Genomic DNA, 18,737 nt, shown 5'->3' with positions numbered 1-18,737 from the left:
TTGAATATTGCTACTGTATGTCGTCAGATCTTCCGTTTCTGATGAGGATACGCAGCTGTCGCAACCGATGGTCATGAGGGTCAGCAGCAGACCGGTCACACGTCGCGAGCTCACGTCTTTTTTGACGGACATTGCGAGAATGAGGAGATGTATAGATGGAACGTGTGCCCAGCCTGTGCGCACTGACTTTGTGTGTAATACATGATGTTGTAACTACACTCCCGCCTGAGCTCCCGAATTGATGGGTTCTAGTCCGGATCTAAAAGCTTGTTGGTCAGATGGGACAAGTTGAGAAAACGATTCGTAAGAAAAGAGGGTTCAGCAACTCGATGCGTTCAACAAGCAACCGTGCCCATCTCCATTTTTGTACACTAGGAGACTTTGGTATAGGGAGGAGGCGTTCTGTCCGCCCATCGAATAGAAATTTCATCCGAAACAGCAAGAAATCGCGTGTTGCATGCGGAACGTCACTCACCGTAAACTAGATGCCTTCATACATCAACTGGAAGTGAATTTCACTGATGACGAAGAATAGTCAGGTTCACGCATGTACAGGAAGAGAAGGAAGAGAATGGTCAGCCAAGGCTGAAACTAGATTGATAAGGTTCCACATCGTGTTTTCGGCATAGAAATTGGTATAAAAGAATCATCACCCTAAGAACACTGGATACCATGCTTACCTCATTGCAAGCACATCATGATCAGCCCTGGCGGAAGTAACAGAGAGACAAGAAGCAGAATCGATACCCTCTCGTCGGTGAGAGGAACCTTTCTGGCGTTTAGCTTTTCTGGCGTTGAGCGCAACGGCAAACACCGTCGATCTGCCTTGGCGGATCTCGCGTGCCGTTGCAGCCACATTGATATCCTCACCGCGTCTTAACTTTAGTTGAGCATCATGAAATCACTTGCAACAAGCACTGCTCGAAACTTGAAAGGTACTCGAACTAAAAAAAACTAAAGACCGCAGCTCAGCCACACGGCACGCAATCGTTAGCGGGCATCTGCCTTTTCGAACTCCGCTATTCCCGAAAAGGCAGCGCAAGAAGCGCGCTAACGAAGTGGAGCGTCTCTCGCCGAGTCACCTGCTGTGGCACAACATAGTTCATTCCCGCCATGACTGCTCAGCCTCCGACGACGCCTGAAGAGTTGCTATGTGTTCTCCACTTATACGCTGGCTTTAATCAGTCAGTGTATGAAGCTTCCGTCTCCAAACTCCATCGCATTAGCCCAGAACCGAAAAACAACGCCGGGAAAGCGAGCGACAGATTGCAGATGCTATTGCTGCTATAGTAACGCGACGCGAGAAAGAAGTACCAGCTGTCATTTGGAAGGCGAGTGGTCACAATATCATTATACACGTCGCGCAAAACGGCGCCGTGGACCGGAGTGTGGCGGACCATCTTAAGTTGATTTGGACAAAGTTGCAGGCGATCAGCCGGTATGAACCTCAGACCTCCGGTGAAGCCGTTCAGAAAGCTCCTGACGAGGCGTTGGATGCAGGTCTCATGGACTTGTGGAGGCAGACATTCGACCACGTCTACACTACTTGTTTCCCCAAGCTGAGAGCTCGCATCACGAAGCGCCGACGTGAAGCGCAGGAGTTCGTTATCACCATGAACGATGCGATAGCATCGGATGCCCGATTACCAGAGACAGACATTTCATTGGGCAACAAAACCATTTTGTTCAGGCTGTTGGTCAGCGTGAAACGAATATTCGAACTTATCGATTTGCCTGCGTCCGAGGCCGTGCCTAAGATAGTCGACGTTCTTGCGCACGTGCGACGTGACTGGGCACGAGCGACGAGGGAGAATGGAATTCTCATGATAAATTGGCAGGCTATTTTGAGCAGCGGCAGCAAGGTGAGTACCTTGGCGACTGTTCTAGTGATAGCTAACGCTGATACACTGCCAGAGAGAAATGTGACGTCAAATTCAAAAATATTCGACTTTAGACGTTTCATGGAGAAGATCTACTCTCTCCACACCCATATTCAAACTCTTTGCCGTGCTGCGACATCATCTCGCAGAAAGGTTATGTTCCATGCAGAACTTGACGTGGTGCTAGTGCAGCCTTACGCTGCCCTTTCCCGTCATTTTTCATTTTCGGAAGAAGATATCGGCACTTTCATCGGAAGTCTAAGTGAATTCGAGACGCCGCGTGAAGAAGAGGAGGAGGAGGAATTGAAATCAAAGGAACAAGAAACACGTCCATTCAGCTCACGAGAGCGTCTCCTGACCCAGTTAGGCGAGTCATACTCCGAAACATCGCAAGTCGTGGACCTCTCTCGCCAGACCCCTCACTGTGAATGCACCCTGCTTGTGTATCACACGACATCCGCTGGTCTCCCACCCCATCCCTACATTGGCGTCTCCAAGCTGTCTTGTTATCCATGTTACCTCTTCTTTGAGGCATATCGTCAAGTCGTGCCAAAAGGAATACGGTGGGAGCTCAAAGGGACAAATGGAAAGCTCTATCCGGGCTGGGTTAGGCCGAAAGGATTGTCCCAGGAGGTGAACGAGAAAGTTGAACAGCTTATGGTGAAGAAGTTGACGGAAAGGCTCCGCTTGAGTCTCGCAGAAGCAAAGAAAATTCCCGACAGCACGGATGCATCGGGCAGTTCTGGGCCTTTTCTACGCTCTGCTAATAGAGATTCAGGTCAGTGGATCGGATTTGAGCTTGCGTCGTGGCTGATTATCTCGAGCATGCAGTGTGGTTATCAGTTTTGAATAAACTCTCTAAGGCTGAGAGTGGTGGGTTCATGGCTCCGCTTGAATCTCGCAGAAGCAAGGAAAGCTCGTACACTTTTTGATAGCACAGATGCATCGGACAGTTCCGGGGCTTCGCTACGCGCTGCTAATAGAGATCCAGGTCAGTGAATTGGATTTGAGCCTGCGCCACGGCTGATTATCTCGAGCATGCAGCGATTGTATCAGCTTTGATGAATCTTCGACTTAGAGTGGTGGGTTTATGCCCATTATGAGGTTTATGCGTCCTCTGAGGTATAGGAAAGTCATACAATGATGGAGGATATTGTAATCGATTAGCATCAGAGCATTTTCGCCCGTCGCAACACGGTGACTTGAACTGCACAAGCTGTAGAATGTGTTCTTCACTGCAGATAATACGTCCGCTCCCCAGTTTGTTATGCCACCGTCTGGAGACACGCATACAGAGCAGTGTTTCTGAGGTATAATGGATATTCGACGGTGCGATATCGAGTTGAGTACCGAATGACAACTTTTTGTTGTGGAAAGACGCAGCCGGTCCTTTAGAAAGCACAACTTAAGGACAGGTAAGCCATCGCTTCGGCCTGATAAATAGGAGAAATTCCCAATGGAAGACAGTGAAAAGGCCTTTGAAGCTAAACGTTCGGAGTAGTTCTCGTTGAGCTAGATTGATAGCAACATCAGGATATAGATATGATCTTACATGGAATTTTCGTTGATTGGGCTAGAGAATTGGAGAACGATTCCAAAAGATTGTTATAATACTTCATATACTCTGTTCAGGATGTTTGATACATTCAAATGAAGTTCACTGCTTCACCCCATACGAGTCTTCCCAGCCATATTTATTGAGCTTTTCCACTTTGGCCATCACCTCTCCTTCCATTTCTTTCAGGTAGCTGTCATAGCAGTAATCAGATGCAGAATCCCGTTCCTCAACATGCGAACCGCCAGCAGTCCCGCATTTGTTACATTATTGATGGCGACCGTTGTAACAGGACTGAGGAACTCCCCTCTGCAAGTCGAACCACGCATATAAGCCGCTATTGACCCGACAATTAACGACTGTTTAGTCATGGCCGATCACCACGGAATTTTTTGATATAGGTAACAAGTTGTGTTGTGTCGGAAGTGGTGCGACTTTGCAGACTTGTCGACTGGCACAAAACTGCAGCCACAGACGCGTATCGCTGACTAAGCTCTGATGGCATCGAACATGATCCCGATCGTGATCGAGCCAGATTAAGATCTCGCGTCGTCCTGAATCTTCTAGTCTCTTCTCTCTCTGTGGCTCTGCAGTTACGAGTTACACAGAGCTGAGCGACTCACAGTCAACAAGTACGCCCACCTCTCCACAGAAGTCTACCAAACGCACGATATCAGGTCCTTGTAACCCACATATCTCAAAGACCTCGCGGCTCGCACGATCATGGAGAATCTCTTGCGCTGGAGTATCGAGCATTCCACAGGTCCTAATGGAGGACAACCCCCGCCCCCACGGCCTCGTCAAGACCTCGATCCGGGGATCATCGATATGATCCTGGGAAAACCCGACTCTCAGCTGATGAAGGAAGCACTGGCCGTGGCCGTGGACGAGACGAAGGATGAAGATGAGCGGATACAGGCGTTGGATGATTTCGAGATGGTGAGTTTTATCCCCGCGCCCGGTTGAAAATGCACTGACGCCGTTGCGAATAAGCTCGTTGAGATGATCGACAATGCAAATAGTAAGTATGTGTAGGTGTTGTCCATGTTGTAATCGAGCTTAAAGGGCACTTGAAGATATTGAGAAGCTCAATATGTGGGAGCAACTGCACGCGCTTCTGACATCACCGACTACCTCAGAAGGTATCAAGATACAGACACTATGGGTCATTGGAACCGCCGTGCAGAACAACCCATCTGCACAAACGTCGGTAGGTCTGCAACTGCGCGATACCATTCCTTCGTCGTACTGTTACTGATGATTATGCTCGTGTCATAACACAGTATCTAGCACACTCTCCCATGCCAGTCCTCCTTTCCTTCTTGGACCCTTCCGTAAGTTCCGGCAAGCTGAGATCAAAGGCGGTCTACGCGCTCTCAGGACTCCTGAAGCACAACGCTGCCGCCGTCAAGCAGTTTGAAGAGGCCGGCGGGTGGAAGGTGCTCAAGGCATGTCTAGAAGGTGAGTCAGCGTGCTGTCGATTCGTTAGTGACCACCTAGTCCAACGCTATCTGTAGACTCCGAAATCGCAGTCCGCCGCAAGACCGCTTTCCTCCTGAACACCTTGATCGTCCCCACGCTCCCACCAGGGCCAGGACCCACCCACCCACCTCTCCCACCCTCCGTCTCCGAGTCAACCGGTCCTCCCAGCTCAGGCACAAGCATGGCCCTGCACGCGTCCGCTGCACCCTCGGAAAGCGACCAGCAGCCCGTCCATCCCAACTCGCACGCAGCGATGCAATCCGACCCCTCCTCCTTCGCCACATCTGCTGCAGCGCTCAAGGCTCTCGATGAGCACGGGCTACTGCAGGCGCTCATCTCGGCCATGGCCTCACCTACGCCCCACGGCCCCGACGGCGAGACTGAAGGCGACGCCGACTTTGACGAGAAGGTGATCAGGTGCGTGTGCTCACTGCTGACACAGATCTCGATTTTCGTCGATCGTGTACCTTTTTTTTTCGTACTCATCCCATGCTCTGGACAGGTCGCTGCACACGTACGTCACATCGTGCAATGGAAAGTTCTCGGAAGAGCAAAAGCGCGACCTTCGCCGCCACATGAAGACGGAGGGCGGCAAGGCGGGGAGTGATTCGAAGCTGGCGGAGAAATGGGGGTTGACTGTGGATGAGCTTGGCCACTTGAAGAAGGCGATTGAGTAAAGCAGAGACCCAAAATGTACAGTACAATTTATCGTAATACCTCGCCCACCAACGTTGTATGCTCTAGCAACGCACTTTGTTCGTACTGAACGGTGTTCCAGTGACCACACGCAACAATTAAGTACGATGCTCCTCTGCTTGGAGCTCGTTCCAGCCAGCCCACCGAAAATTCTGCCCCTAACGATCAATTGATTGTGACAATTGTGCATCGTACTGGTCAGCCTCCGACTACGGGAAACGAAAGAAAACTTCTGCACATTGCTTCGCAGCTACTCTTACATGATATCGGAACATCAAAACTGGGTCATTCAGACGCGTATGCTCTCGGGCGGGCCAAGATAACTGGGCTGAACACCACCGGTGTCTGTTCACCAGACTCTCAATGAGCATCGGACCTTTACAGATCGGTATCATGCAACCTACCGATAACGATTTTCTGCACAACCACAGTCGGCTCGATCATCCACAACTGAAAACAAAAAAAAAAGTTACAACCGCTGCCGAAGCGGCGAACGATCCACAGACCACACTCACCGTCAAGGTGTGCGCACCCGGCTCTGTCGTGAAGTTCATCGAGAACGAATTGATATTGTTCGCCGCCCAGCCGTCCATACCATCCCACTGCGCAGGCAGGCTCCCCGGCGTCGCGTTCGGCACGAAGTAGCTCACCTGTGGCTCGTCCGTGTCAACCTGCACGCCGAGCGCGAGCGGCCGGTCGGGCCCGAGCGAATTTAGCGACGGCGAGACGTACGTCGTGACGATGATGCTACCGGTATCGTTGTACGTGTTGAATGTGAAGAAGTCGTACTCGCTGCAGGTAGTGACGATGTGATGCATAAGTGGTTCTCAGCAGAGATGGGGTCATACTCACATGCTGGGGCCTGTGCCAACTGTAAAGTTGAGCTCATCGCCACCGCGAGGCCACGGAGTCACGCCTGAGAGCGTCCGACCGTAACCTGGCAGTTCGGTCCACATAATCCCCTCGACCGTCGTGTTCCTCGCAGCATGTGCCGCTTCTATCGAAACGCCGCCATCACCCTCGACGAAACCTAGACGACGCCATCAGCGTGTCTTCCCGTGCGCGAAAGTGATACCTGTGATACCTGTAAAGTCACTCGGCACCTCCGTGTAATTCGCCGTCAAAGTCGCCGTCAGCGACATGGCAGACTGGCCCTGCGGATAGGCCTCAAACGTGATCAACGCAGCCTCGGTGCTCGACAACTGGCTCCAATCAACAGTGGCGAAGACCCGTTGCTCGGGCGCATCTGGCGAGATGTACCCCTCCGTAGGCGAGAGCGTCAGCCAGGACACGTTGCTGGTCGCCGTGAAGTTGAATGACACTGGCCCGCCCACACCGAGGTCGAAGTATCTGTTGCCAGCTGGCAAGTAAGGGTCGATGGACAGAGACGGGTTCGGGCAGCTATAGCCTTGAGCACACTGGTATTGGTTGTCGCCCGGCCTGGCGTGCTCCGGTGAGACGTGGGAACGATGAACATGAGAAGAGCACGCGCACCAGGCAGCCTGGGTACCTTCAGGCGCGACTCTCATGGCGCCGGCTAGAGCCTGTTTCTGCGCTTGGTACCACGAGATATAGGGCTTGCTAGAAGGTGCGCAGTTGGTAGTCTGCAACGTGCATCCGAACCGCTAACTCACGTATTGGCCTGCGGCTGCTGCCAATAGGCATACATTACATGCGTCTGGCTCATCATGTGCGTCCTAGTTGACTTCGTCAATCAGCGAAACCAATTGCAGGTTATGCAGACGCCTGACCATTTGCCTAAACTAACCATGAGCATCGTTGCCTGGCGCATGCGATGGCATATGCGTACCTTCCAACTGGGTATCATACTCAACCTCCAGCTCCCAATCCTGCTGGAACAGCTCTTCGACAACTGCAGCATACTTATTCGCACTCAGGAATGCTTGTGAGGCGCGCAGGTTATTCATGCCCGCCGCGATCCACATGCTCGCTAGTGTATAGCTCGCCTGCACGGGATGATATACCAACTCGAAGTACGCGGACAGCATGTCTCCGGAGAGCGAGTCGCGGATGCGCGTCGCCGACACGTTCGTCGCCTGCCACATCGCTAACTTGTTCTCCGCCCTATGCGCTCATGAGAATGAGCTCAAGCCCGAGCAATACGCGCAGAATCGCACTCACTCCCGGTAGTTCCACAAACTGTACGTCGTCCCGTTCAGCATCTCCGGCTTCCTGTTCGAGTTGAACCGCGTGACGTTCGCAATCACGCCCGCGACCGTGGCCGCGTCTTCCGACGAGAGCGCGAACTCGCGCTGCGCCCATAGCTCGACGAACGAACCGAGGTTGTTCATGTCCCACAGCGACGTGTCCCAGCCGTACGTAATGAAGAACTCAGTCTCCATCTCGTACGGCTTCAGGTCGCCGACGTTGACGATCCAGATGCGCGTCGCGTTGCGCGCGGTTGCGAGCGACATTTGCTCGTAGGTCTGGGGCGGGCGTCAATCATTATCAGGCATGGAGTTGGCTGGCTCCGTACCTTGGCGAGCTGACTGCTCTGCGGAGCAAGGCGCGATCAGGTCAGATCAAATCAATGTGTGTGACAGGACGGACACATACGACAATCCATTTATAATCCATTGGATCTCCGACCTGCATCTCTAGTTAGTGCGTATACAAGAAACTTACACGATAACTGACATAGTCATACTTCACACACGGTCTGGTTAGCGGTACGTAGCGACAGGAAGGGAGAGGGGAGGGAACTTGCATGGTAATACACTCCGGCACCGCCGGTGCGGTTCCGCTCAGAGACTGTCGGCAGACGTTCGATGTTGCCGTAGCTGAGAAGGGATATCAAGGGGAAGATAACAGCAAATTGAGAGGTCGACGCACTTGTCGTCGGTCCACATCAGCGCAATGTCATCAGGCACTGTCATGCCGTCTTCATAGTACCCGAGCACTTCCTTGTCTGCAGGCCAATGGTTTATCGGACATCTAGTGGATGATCAATAACAGCAACTCACACAAGCACCACATCTGCGGGATGGTCGTGACATTGACACCGGGGTAGGTGTTGCTCAGGATCTGCCGCTGATCTGAGATGATCTCCTCGAGAAGATCGATGTCCTGGCCGCCAGCCAGTGGCTCTGACAGCGACAAACCACTCCTCATGAACACACTATACGACATCTCGCACGCAAGCAATGCATACCGTCACCTGTTCGAAACAAGCATTAGCGTCTCACGACAGCGAAACTGCCAACTATGACTGACCATCTCCTCGCATGCCAACCGTGAACACGTTCTCGTACGGCTTGGCGCGTTCTGCACCGACGACCCAAAAATTGTAGATGTTCTGCGCGTTCGTGCTGTAGTCCCACGGCCCGATGCCGAAGAGCGTCCACTCGACCGGGATGGAGCGCATCATCGGCTCTTCGTGGCTCGTGCCCATGACTATGCCATACCAGTTGGCGAGGGGTTGATTCAGGAGGTCGTCAACGCCAAATGCACTATGATGAAGAGTCAGCTTGCTTGGTGCACTACGAATCGTACGATAGACCAACCTTGACCACATCGCTGAGACAAGACAATGTGAGCGTCAGAGCGACAGGGAGGAACAAGAGGTTCTCACCCGGCCACAGATAGTTTGCTTTCAGACGAAGGAGCAGCTCGAACCTGCGACGACATAAGCGCAGGCAAGGCTTTGTGACTTGGAAAGAAACTCACAGCTTCGTATAGAAAAAGTGGTTGAAGGGTGATCCTGTCAGCGCAGCGCCGGTACCATTTGTGAATCGAGCCATAGCCCAGTTCTGTAGAGCAGGCTGCTCATCGTTGAGGAAGATGCCGCGGTACTGGACGGTAGGCGATCCGTGCGCGCATCCCGCGGAGTCGACATGAACCTCGGAGTGTGTCTTGGTGGGAACATCAGCCCACCTATAGAGGAATTAAACCAAGTCGCACGTAAGCTTTGATGGCTGAAGCACTTACCAGTACCACGGTGAGACACCTGTCGGACGGCGTTATTTACCATTCACAGAGGCTAGAATGTAGATGAATCAACATTACCAATTTGCTCAGAGTGATCATACATCGCATATATCGTGCCTCGTTTGTCCGCACCAATCATAACATATGCGCTAGTGATGCCGGGAAGAGGATTTGCGACTTCCTGCGTCATGAACGCCTCCCAGTGCCCTTCGACACTTGAGACATCCAGGTTAGTGCGGTTCACCACCTCGTCGATGAGTGAGGATTGCCCCAGCGTGCCGACGATAATTGCCTGAGTACCAGCAAGGCTCAAGTTGGCACTCGTCGCGGGTATGCTGACGTTGAACAGTGATGGCATCACCCCGGTTACGTTGTGGATGTCCATGGCAAAGTCGTACGCGGCGCGTTGCACACCTCCCCAGTCATCCTCGGACAGAAGAATCGGCACAGCTACACCATCGCTGACGATCGGAAACGAGGCAGATGATGGAGAGAAGGAAACACAGGTGGCTTGTCCGATGGCATGCACACCGCTGGCTAAGGCCAAAAGGGCGAGCGAGACGCAGGCACCCCAGCATCCGAGCATGGTGGCATAAGCTGCAGGCACACTTCCCGGCGCAAAGACACCGTCAGAATGCTTAAAAGGCCTCGGAGACCTATTCTTTCACCCTGCAAGGAGGGTCCGTGTGACCTCGGGATATCTGCGAAGGTGCGCATCTGCGGGAGATTTTCGGTGTAAGTCGTATGCGCCAGTGGATCGGTAGACGCGTCCTCGCAATGGGCTGGGTCTTATTGCGTTAACGTTGCTGATCGTATTGGCGGAGGAGAGTTGGCCGCAAACGCCTCTAGCGGACCGGGCTGCTCACCAGTGCTCACCTGATGCCGTGACACCACGCGAACAGTCACACGTCATGACCCGCAGTGTCTCTGAGTCTCTGCACCTCGGTTGCTTATGTGCAAACGTGGTCGATGACTCTGCGCTGCTGTAACGTTGATGTGCGTGGTGGTTGTCTGAGAGGTGTCTTGTATTGTATTTGTGCAACAATGAACGTTTTCCATGATTCGCGTTGCTCCACGAGATGCAAGTCATCGGACGGCCCGCGACGAACGTGGACCGCGAGAAGCGAGCGGCCGGCAGCAGTGCTATATATACGGACCCGCGATTCCGGAGACTGCGCGAAAGATGTGCACAACTCCCATGCATCGGGGTGGCCGAGCATGTGTCGCGTCTCGCATCAGAATGATCTCCAAAAATCCATATGCGCTTGCTCGCTGCCGCGAGCATATGATAGTGTCGACCAGCCAGTGACTCAGACAAAATGAGCCGATGCTCCTTGTTAGCCCAATGCCAGGAATTCAGACATACCTCGAAATATAAAGCGCTCCGAGGGCAGGGAATCAACTTCAGACGACTTCATACGAGGATGGCATCAGTTTCATTGGTAGGCGCCGAGCAGCTCCTCGTGGTCGCGTCTGAGGTTGAGCTCGTAACGCTATTCATCGGCTTATGTGTTCCATGTCACGACCGGGCATTGCCGTGTCTCCTGGGCTTGCGATCCGCCTGATGATGAGAACGAACCAGAGCAGTTTCCCTCTCGTGATGCATATATAGCCCCCTGTGCAATGTGCATCTCCTTGAGGCGGAAATTAGGCTCATTGTGTGTTGGCGAGGGTGGTGGGCCGGAGAGAGTCTCTGTAGCTGGATACGGACGAGGATGCTGAACGGTGGCGGTCTGCAAACCGCTTCTTGTTCTGATTGTTCTTCTTCGCGCGGCGATTTGGAACCAAGCCTTTAAATTAAGTAGAAGGGAGACTTTGTCAGTAATGGAATACAGCCCCCAGGATGATCAGTACGCACTGGGCATTCCACTCTGAGATCAGCGCGAGCACCTTGAAGCGTCTGAGAGCCAATATGCAGCGAATTTAGTCAATCCATGTGCGGAATCCTCACAATATCATTACACAGCGATGCCGCGAGGGCGCGCAGGATGAGCGGCCCCGGCGGTTTACGCGCGCAGCGGTGCTGCAAATGCGCGCAGGAAGAACGCGTGCTCGCCGAATTTGACTTTGAGCAACACTCTTCGGTGTATATATGCGCGTTGGCAAGCCTCCGGAGAGCTTTCAAGACGGCGACTTGCGAGGTTGGGACAGGTCACGGATAGCCCCAGCACAGCCAAACTGTTCGAGGCCAAATTTTGTAAAGACTTCCCTCCGGCACCCTGTAACCGCGCTCCTTGGGTCATTTTGTCTGAGGACAGGCACAGACGGGGGGTAAAAAATAGGCTGTGGTGAGAAAAATGAGGAGGAGCGTATAATTAACAAGATGGTGACCGTCTCTTTCCCCGTTCGTCTACTTAGTAAGCAAGCTGGGTTCGAACTTCACTCTGAGAATCAACATGCTAGTGTCAATAATCAGAATGTAATACATTGCGCGGCTCTTTTTGCTGATGACCCTGGCGTGGACTCGTAACCTTAGATTCTCCTGTCATTCGAGTTGATGAACATGCGCATGCGCGGAATAAAATCCGTGGAATATATCGTAGTGAATTTTGAAGCGGTCCGTCCTCTTGGAGTCATCAGGGCAGCAGGTGGCCGTTCAACTCGATGCGCGGCTGGCGCCACCGACGCGTTTCATATGATCACGTGGACGCGTCCGATTGCTTGCGCTTTCGCTGAGACTTCGCCCCTTTAGAAGGGATACAAAACAAACCATGCATGACAGGGTAAAATACATATTGCACTCCAACACATAGTCCTCCAGAGGGTAAATGCACAACATCTACACCTGGCTGAGCGGCTCGTACCCCGACCGACTGCTCCCTCCCGGTCGTCCCAACCCCAATCCCATCAACAGACTCTTCCTCAACGACTTCCTCCCCGCAACCTCCACATGCAAATCATCCCCCTCCTCTCTCTGTCTCTTCCTCTTTGCCTCCGTGAACCCTTCCGCAGGCACATCATACACCCGCTCATACTCCACGCCCAGCTCGCGGCCCTTTGTCCAAAAGTCCTTACAGTTCCCAAAAACCCCCAGGTCGAACGGGTTCGGCGCGCTCCCGGCGCGCGCCAGTCCGTCCGCCGCCTTGCCCTTCGTGAAACGGTCGAACCCGAGCAGGTTCATCAAGAACCCGCTCCCGCAGCCTGCGCACATGCCGTGGCTGTGCGCGTGGTGATGCACGGCCGTCACGCCCTCGATAGCCACGTCAGTGTCCCCCAGCACCTGCCGGTGCTGGTGGCCCATCTGGCTGCTCATGCTCGCGCCGCCGCGCCCGCCCATGAAGCCGTACCGGCCGAGGTTGGACACCTCGAAGGTCGTCAGTTGCCGCGCGACTTGCCAGAGCTGGCTGCCGAGGAGGACGATCGTCCATGAGAGCTGGAGCGTCGACCACACGGCGACGGAGAAGAGGAACGTGTCGTAGGCGGTGATGGCACAGAGGTTGGCGGGTAGAATGCACGCAGGAGAGATGTTGCTGGGATCGGTGGAGTCGTCGGTGGAAGAGAAGTCTGTGGGAGGATCAGCTCCAGTAAGCACATGGAAAAGAGAGCGAGCAACTTGCATGCAAATGTGAGATAGTCGAAGAGTACAATCCCAATCACGAGAGTAGTCACGAAGAGCAGGAATTGTCTGTGGTTGTTCACTCCAACTGCCAGATCGAGATTAGAGCACAATATGTTCACACCCAAATGTTACACATACTGCAATTCCACACCCATGGACAATGGCTGGTTATGAATGTGAGTCACAAAGCTTGCACATCGTCAGAAGACTGACGTACTGATCATGCCGGGCGATACACCGATCGCAAGTACGACAATGCTTTGAGCGGAGTGGCTTTCGTGCCTAGAGACAATAACTGAGCGTCCACGTTCGGCAATTATATAGATCATACTTACCATGCACTGGATGCAGAAAGTCTGGCCATTGAGTCGTCCTTCAGACGCCAAGTCCTCGATTATCTATTCGTGCATCTTAATACCAGCAGCTGAGCACTTAGCTCAAACGTGTACTCACCGACTTGAGCTCAGCATCACTCGCTGGTTTCGGGCATCCTCCTGGATCCAAGCTGATCGCGCGGAAGAAGTTGTATGTGCACAGACCCAAGCTGATAGCGAACAACAGATGTGTGAATGCATGAGATTGTGTTTCTGAGGAGGGTCAGAGATCTAGCAGATACAGAACGAAATGTATACTCACGATGCACCAGGCGTGTCAGCCAGCTATACATTACCCATACTATCGATGCAAAGATGATTCCTGCAAAGTACGGGCTTTGTGCGACGCTGTCCGTGTAATTAGATTTGTCGAGGAGGACTCGAGTGACGATCTGTACGCATGTGAGCGACGAAGATCGCACATCAGACGTTAACAGACTCACATGATGCATGCCGAAGAAGAGGGTCATTGAAAGTATTATTCCAGTGTACCACGGGAGGATCGTTAAAGTCATGAACATCAGGAAGAAGGAGATCGTCGGTAGTATGAATATGGCTATCTTCGTGTTCCTCTATGGCACATTTGAGCGCATGACCTGAGTGAAAAACAATATTGACGGACCTCGCTGAGCGGTTTCCGCTTCTTAGTGCCATCTTCATTCATCCCTCCTTCCTCCAGCGCACGTTTCCATGCTCCAAGACTTTTCAGCTCGACTGCCATATCCCGCGCTGTTCGCCCTTCATTGTCCTTCGCGCTGATATCAGCGCCGGCCTCAATGAGACGCCGGATACAGATACGGTTGCCCCTCACGACCGCCCAGTGCAGTGGCGTCAGCCCAGCATCATCTTTTGTATTGGCACTTGCACCATGCTTAAGCAGGAGGTCAACCGAGAGCGCATCGCCCTGGTACGCAGCCCACATGAGCGACGTGTGGCCCTGCGAGTCACGCGAGTCGACGTTGATCGGCTGGTGGAGGAGGTAGAGCAGCGGCATGACAGAAGACGAGTGAGTGACAAGGTGGAGGGTGTTGTAGCCCTGGGCGTCGGTGATGGTCGGGTCCGCGCCGTGCGCGATGAGCAGCTGGATAACATAGAGGTAGCCGTTGCGCGCGGCCCATTGCATCGGGGTTGCGACGAGGTCGCCGCCGAGCGCATCAACCTCCGCGCCTTGCTCGAGTAGGTAGCGACATGCGGCGACCTGCGCGTTGATGGCTGCCCAGTGCAGTGGCGTGATGTTCTGCTCGTCCCGGTCGGTCGCTTTGGCCTTGCCAGACTCGATGAATTCGCGGATCGCGCTGACGTCCCCCCGCTGTGCTGCAACAAAGATATTCATCTGCAGAGAGCTGTAGAGACATTGTAGCAAGAACACAGGGCATCATGCTCACCTCGTGCTCTTGCACGGTCTGTGCCGCCTGCGAATGCGTGCCATGCGTGCCAGAGACAGACGCCGCATTCATTAACGTCCCCGACGGCTCTGTCTTGGAATTCACAAACGAGGTTGGGTCAGTCATGGCCGTTGTGGATGGTACCCCCTGCGGGCTTGGAGGCGCAAGAGGTCGTGGCTGTGGTGGTGATGGTCAGCGTACGCCGACCCCGAGCATCAAGTCCGCTCAGTTACGGTCACGTGCCGAAACATTTCCTCGCCAATTTCCGCAGCGCGCAGCCTGTTCAGCTCCGATTCAACAAGTTTTCACGATATTGATGGAGGTGTTGCTGATATTCTGCATAGCTTTGATGGTATTAGCTGTGGGACACCCATTTGCTGTGTCGAGAAAGACATCTTTTTGCCCGACATGATGATCTACAGCCTCCGGCGCTCCAAGGACGGTTGTGTAGAGTCAAGTTACCCACCAACGTTTGCTATGCTCGTCGAAATCTCCTAGCTCGCTGTCCGCACGTCCCCCGCGCGCTCTCGACGAGCCCCATGGTCAGACACACTCCCTTTCATCTTCCGAGAAGACGGGTCCTGCTTGCGACAGCCCTGGGAGCGTCGCTGCTCACTCTCTTCCTCCTGCTGCGGCAGGCGCTTGGCTATGTCGACGAACTAGATCTGCCCATCTCCGCCCAGCTCGAATACTTGGACTGCCAGTATCTTCCTCTGCACGCGTCTTCGCTGCCTCTCTCGGCCCCGCCAAGGACGCCGCTGCAAGCCGTGCAGGATCTGCCTAATTCATGCATTGACGCTCACTTCGCGCTTGGCGAGATCTGTCCTGAGAACAACGCTCGGCCCCTCGACGTCGTGTGGACATGGGTTAACGGATCCGATATACTCTTGGGGGAAGCCAAGAGCCTCGCACAGAGCCAGTTTGGACCGAAAGACCCGTACAGACCCTTGCGATCGGACGCACAAGCGCGACTCTATCGGTGAATTCTATTCGGCTCAATTCTCTCTTCAGTGCATGACCTGATCGACGGTCTTCGCAGCGATCACGACGAGCTCAGGTTTTCCATGCGCTCGGTCTTGGCCAACTTTAGGCAATATGCAGGCCGATTCCATCTCATTACAGGCGACTTCCCCATGCCTCAATGGCTCGCCGAGAGAAGCAATATCTCTGATCCAAAGTCGTGGCGATTAGGACAGATGCCACAATGGCTAGATACAAACAATCGACTCGCGCACAATATGTGGCAGGACGGAAACACACAACTTTCTATCACACACCATGCACAAATCTTCCGCCCCTATACAGGGACTAACTTCAACAGGTAGTAATTAGATCACACTTCATATGCATGCGTGTTGACTTTGCGCTCCAGTCTCGCTATCGAGTCACAACTCGGCCATATAGAAAACGTTTCAGATTATTTGTGAGTCAACGCGCTCTGACCCTCCCGGATACAAGTTTCTCATTAGCTGCTCGCAGTATTTATATGGTTAGCACGTTTGGTTTAGCCTGTGTACTGATCAGCGGTAAGGATTGATCTTCACACCATGCAGAATGACGACCTTTTCATGATCAACCCATTGTCGCCCATTAGCTTCTACACGCCAGGTGCTCCGTCCATTATACCCCTCGCTGTTTTCTTAATTTACAATACCCATAGCGTATGGAGCTGTCCTGCACATGCAGCCGGATCTTCTCGTCAATCCCGACAGACTACGTGGGAACAACCAAGGAGAATGGCGTAGCCTCGGCGAGAGCAACTTTCTTCTAAGTGCGTGCGGACTTCTATCACTCTCACATCTCGCCTTTCAATCTTCTTCTCTGCATAGGCAAGCGGTTCGGTCGCCGATACCGTCCATATGTCGCCCACGAAGCCAAGGTCGCCTCTCGCGCTCTCCTACACGAGATGGCCACCATCTGGCCCCAGTCGTTCGCGGCCTCCGCGGCGCATCCCTTCCGAGAGACAGCAAACGGCGACGGAGACGTGAATGCGTTCTTTATGCATGCGCACTTTATTGTCGAGCGTGCACGAGAAGCGCTCCTGTGGAGCTGGGTCGTCGGACGGGTCGGCGCGCTCAATGGGACCTGGGGCGAAGCGGAGGCTCGGCGCGCTTGGGAGGAAATCGGTGGCGCTTGGGGGGAGAGCGATTTGCTCGTGGAGACTAGCCATCGGGATACGCTCACAAGGGAAAGGGTCGAGAGGGTCCTGAAGGCGAACAGATATCCGCTGCCGAGCTTGACCTCGTATTCATTCTGTATGTGTGTATCTGCTTGGTTGAAGGCTTCCCCCCCTACTGACAAGATCACATAGCATCTCTCGACGGTTACGCGTACGCTGGTCTGGGTGCCTATGGCCGGCCAGAATGGGTGTCATTTGCCCCGGAGATCAATGAGGGCCACCTGCCCAGGTGCAGGATATCCTATGAGAAGTGTTTCGCGATGGAACATCCGGAGTCTGAAGGTCAACAGCGACGTGCAAGCGAAATCTTTACGGATATCGCGTTCCGGAATGAGGCTTGTGGAGATTGCGGTACGCATCCTTCATGTCGCTCATTCGAACAGACAGATTGAATGTTACTCAGTTATTCTGGCGCTTACAAAAGCAAGCGGCAGCCATGGCTTGTCGGCTTTCCTTCCTGCTCCCGATCGTGTCCTTCCACCGGTGGACAATGAGGATGGCGAGCGAGAAGTCCCCCATCTTCCTCTAGTCGCAAACTGGGAAGACGGCGACTTCTCCCTATATGCTGTTATGGGCCTGAAGCGTGAGCAGAATGTAAGACAGTGGGTGCTGCAGCTTCTACAGCGCTATCGCTATGTGATAGGTACGTGCCAGCACTCGGATGTCACAGTCAATTTGTTTAATGTGGGATGATCCAGGTAATACACCGTCGCTTTTCGAACGCGTCTCGAGCCCGCAAGGAGCGGCACAAGTCGTCGCACATATCGAGCGAACGCCCCATGTGGCTCTTCTTTGCATCAATGACGACGCCACGAAGGAGAGCCTCACTTCCCAAGTGACACAGGTGCTGAAAATATGGTTCAATAGACGCTGGAAGAAGCCTGCCGCTTGGGAACAGCGGTAACAGGGTCGAGCATTCTTCTCATTTGGATTGATGTAAGTCAATGGGGCTTTCTGGGTTGATTTCGATCAACGTTGTCATCTGGGTTGGTCGTTCTCTGTATAATGTTTTATTATCGTAGCCTTGTGCTATGTCCCATGTGATTCGTAGTTCCAGCTGATGTTACATAGACACAGATTTCTTTGACAAATGTCGAGCCACACACATTCAATGCAATCCCACAAACCTGTGTCGGTGGATGAATCACGGATTTCGATTCGAACTAATTTCGCATGTTTTTCACTTCCTGAGTGGTCCAGATGGCGGTGCCATGCTCTGAGAACAGACGTTAATTGTCTGTCGTGTATTGCCAACCGTGACGCTGGCGTCGTGTTTTTCAACTCCATCTAATATTCTGCCTAAACGAATAATCGCGCTTTCGTCGTACTATATGCTTTGTTTCTCACTCAAAATCGTGCTATGTCCATTCAATTCATTCGGTTCCCTGCTCTCGTTCTCAGCGAGTCTATCTTATTTATACAATCTATCCTCAGGTCTACACAAAAAGCTCATCTCGGATATATTTATATATCACAAACATACGGAATGCTAGTTACCACGAAACGATGCGACATGCTATATGGAAAAGTATGCCTCCCCGGAGTGGGTATGCATCATGGGGTCCTTGAATATGCCAATAGTTCGACGATGGAAGCCGGAAAACCCATAGTATGTCAGCTTCAAGGCCATCCATTTCCCACCGCTCTGATCAACACCGCCACACCAGCCAGCATCGCCA

General features: G+C 53.1%; 6 protein-coding genes across 6 annotated transcripts; 4 read left to right on the top strand and 2 right to left on the bottom strand.

The window, feature by feature from the left end:
• Positions 1-225: 225 nt before the first annotated feature.
• LAESUDRAFT_732447 (uncharacterized protein) lies at positions 226-489 on the top strand (the record flags this gene model as incomplete). The annotated part of the gene is made up of 1 exon (XM_040910244.1): positions 226-489. A coding segment is annotated over exon 1 (202 nt), but the record flags the coding sequence as incomplete, so codon positions are not given.
• Positions 490-1,113: 624 nt separating this feature from the next.
• Positions 1,114-2,729, top strand: LAESUDRAFT_764772 (uncharacterized protein; the record flags this gene model as incomplete). Its single annotated transcript, XM_040913504.1, has 4 exons — positions 1,114-1,184; positions 1,232-1,785; positions 1,839-1,862; positions 1,915-2,729. The coding sequence occupies 4 exons, from the start codon at positions 1,114-1,116 to the stop codon at positions 2,727-2,729; spliced, it is 1,464 nt and encodes a 487-aa protein (XP_040758028.1).
• A 1,290-nt stretch (positions 2,730-4,019) lies between these two features.
• Positions 4,020-5,702, top strand: LAESUDRAFT_709113 (nucleotide exchange factors-like protein). Its single transcript, XM_040906710.1, has 6 exons — positions 4,020-4,374; positions 4,429-4,456; positions 4,512-4,645; positions 4,719-4,896; positions 4,953-5,334; positions 5,420-5,702. Exons 1-6 carry the CDS (start codon positions 4,159-4,161, stop codon positions 5,592-5,594), a joined length of 1,113 nt encoding a protein of 370 aa, XP_040758027.1. The 5' UTR covers positions 4,020-4,158; the 3' UTR covers positions 5,595-5,702.
• A 186-nt stretch (positions 5,703-5,888) lies between these two features.
• On the bottom strand, positions 5,889-10,567 carry LAESUDRAFT_732443 (glycoside hydrolase family 115 protein). The gene is made up of 23 exons (XM_040910243.1): positions 9,640-10,567; positions 9,562-9,580; positions 9,301-9,507; positions 9,206-9,249; positions 9,138-9,150; positions 8,846-9,083; positions 8,812-8,815; positions 8,598-8,720; positions 8,467-8,542; positions 8,342-8,414; positions 8,272-8,280; positions 8,191-8,223; positions 8,111-8,128; positions 7,756-8,060; positions 7,424-7,698; positions 7,365-7,371; positions 7,248-7,310; positions 7,108-7,194; positions 6,698-7,053; positions 6,466-6,643; positions 6,129-6,405; positions 6,018-6,063; positions 5,889-5,958 (listed from the first exon to the last, which is right to left on the bottom strand). Exons 1-23 carry the CDS (start codon positions 10,145-10,147, stop codon positions 5,903-5,905), a joined length of 3,015 nt encoding a protein of 1,004 aa, XP_040758026.1. The 5' UTR covers positions 10,148-10,567; the 3' UTR covers positions 5,889-5,902.
• Positions 10,568-12,169: 1,602 nt separating this feature from the next.
• On the bottom strand, positions 12,170-13,781 carry LAESUDRAFT_560440 (zf-DHHC-domain-containing protein). Its single transcript, XM_040902951.1, has 6 exons — positions 13,574-13,781; positions 13,456-13,518; positions 13,338-13,402; positions 13,259-13,284; positions 13,119-13,205; positions 12,170-13,065 (listed from the first exon to the last, which is right to left on the bottom strand). The coding sequence occupies exons 2-6, from the start codon at positions 13,456-13,458 to the stop codon at positions 12,341-12,343; spliced, it is 906 nt and encodes a 301-aa protein (XP_040758025.1). The 5' UTR covers positions 13,459-13,518; positions 13,574-13,781; the 3' UTR covers positions 12,170-12,340.
• Positions 13,782-15,219: 1,438 nt separating this feature from the next.
• On the top strand, positions 15,220-18,209 carry LAESUDRAFT_732441 (uncharacterized protein). The gene is made up of 10 exons (XM_040910242.1): positions 15,220-15,858; positions 15,919-16,200; positions 16,252-16,302; positions 16,359-16,368; positions 16,433-16,487; positions 16,540-16,650; positions 16,709-17,134; positions 17,191-17,409; positions 17,462-17,701; positions 17,757-18,209. Exons 1-10 carry the CDS (start codon positions 15,419-15,421, stop codon positions 17,960-17,962), a joined length of 2,040 nt encoding a protein of 679 aa, XP_040758024.1. The 5' UTR covers positions 15,220-15,418; the 3' UTR covers positions 17,963-18,209.
• Positions 18,210-18,737: the final 528 nt, after the last annotated feature.

The sequence above is a fragment of the Laetiporus sulphureus genome (assembly GCF_001632365.1).
Source record: "Laetiporus sulphureus 93-53 unplaced genomic scaffold LAESUscaffold_86, whole genome shotgun sequence".
Lineage (NCBI taxonomy): Eukaryota > Fungi > Basidiomycota > Agaricomycetes > Polyporales > Laetiporaceae > Laetiporus > Laetiporus sulphureus.
This window is presented reverse-complemented; position numbering and strand designations above follow the sequence as displayed.

What these genes read in the sequence shown, in the direction of transcription:
- LAESUDRAFT_560440 (XM_040902951.1), bottom strand. An exon ending in TCCATGGGTGTGGAATTGCA is followed by an intron (nt 13,206 to 13,258) that starts GTATGTGTAACA and finishes TCGATCTGGCAG; the next exon opens with TTGGAGTGAACAACCACAGA. An exon ending in CGACTATCTCACATTTGCAT is followed by an intron (nt 13,066 to 13,118) that starts GCAAGTTGCTCG and finishes ATCCTCCCACAG; the next exon opens with ACTTCTCTTCCACCGACGAC.
- LAESUDRAFT_732443 (XM_040910243.1), bottom strand. Translation starts at nt 10,147, where the DNA reads ATGCTCGGATGCTGGGGTGCCTGCGTCTCGCTCGCCCTTTTGGCCTTA. An exon ending in CACTTTTTCTATACGAAGCT is followed by an intron (nt 9,250 to 9,300) that starts GTGAGTTTCTTT and finishes ATGTCGTCGCAG; the next exon opens with GTTCGAGCTGCTCCTTCGTC. An exon ending in GGTGCCGAGTGACTTTACAG is followed by an intron (nt 6,644 to 6,697) that starts GTATCACAGGTA and finishes GGCGTCGTCTAG; the next exon opens with GTTTCGTCGAGGGTGATGGC.
- LAESUDRAFT_732441 (XM_040910242.1), top strand. Translation starts at nt 15,419, where the DNA reads ATGGTCAGACACACTCCCTTTCATCTTCCGAGAAGACGGGTCCTGCTT. An exon ending in CATTAGCTTCTACACGCCAG is followed by an intron (nt 16,488 to 16,539) that starts GTGCTCCGTCCA and finishes CAATACCCATAG; the next exon opens with CGTATGGAGCTGTCCTGCAC. An exon ending in CGAGAGCAACTTTCTTCTAA is followed by an intron (nt 16,651 to 16,708) that starts GTGCGTGCGGAC and finishes TTCTCTGCATAG; the next exon opens with GCAAGCGGTTCGGTCGCCGA.
- LAESUDRAFT_709113 (XM_040906710.1), top strand. Translation starts at nt 4,159, where the DNA reads ATGGAGAATCTCTTGCGCTGGAGTATCGAGCATTCCACAGGTCCTAAT. An exon ending in ACCCATCTGCACAAACGTCG is followed by an intron (nt 4,646 to 4,718) that starts GTAGGTCTGCAA and finishes GTCATAACACAG; the next exon opens with TATCTAGCACACTCTCCCAT. An exon ending in TTTGACGAGAAGGTGATCAG is followed by an intron (nt 5,335 to 5,419) that starts GTGCGTGTGCTC and finishes TGCTCTGGACAG; the next exon opens with GTCGCTGCACACGTACGTCA.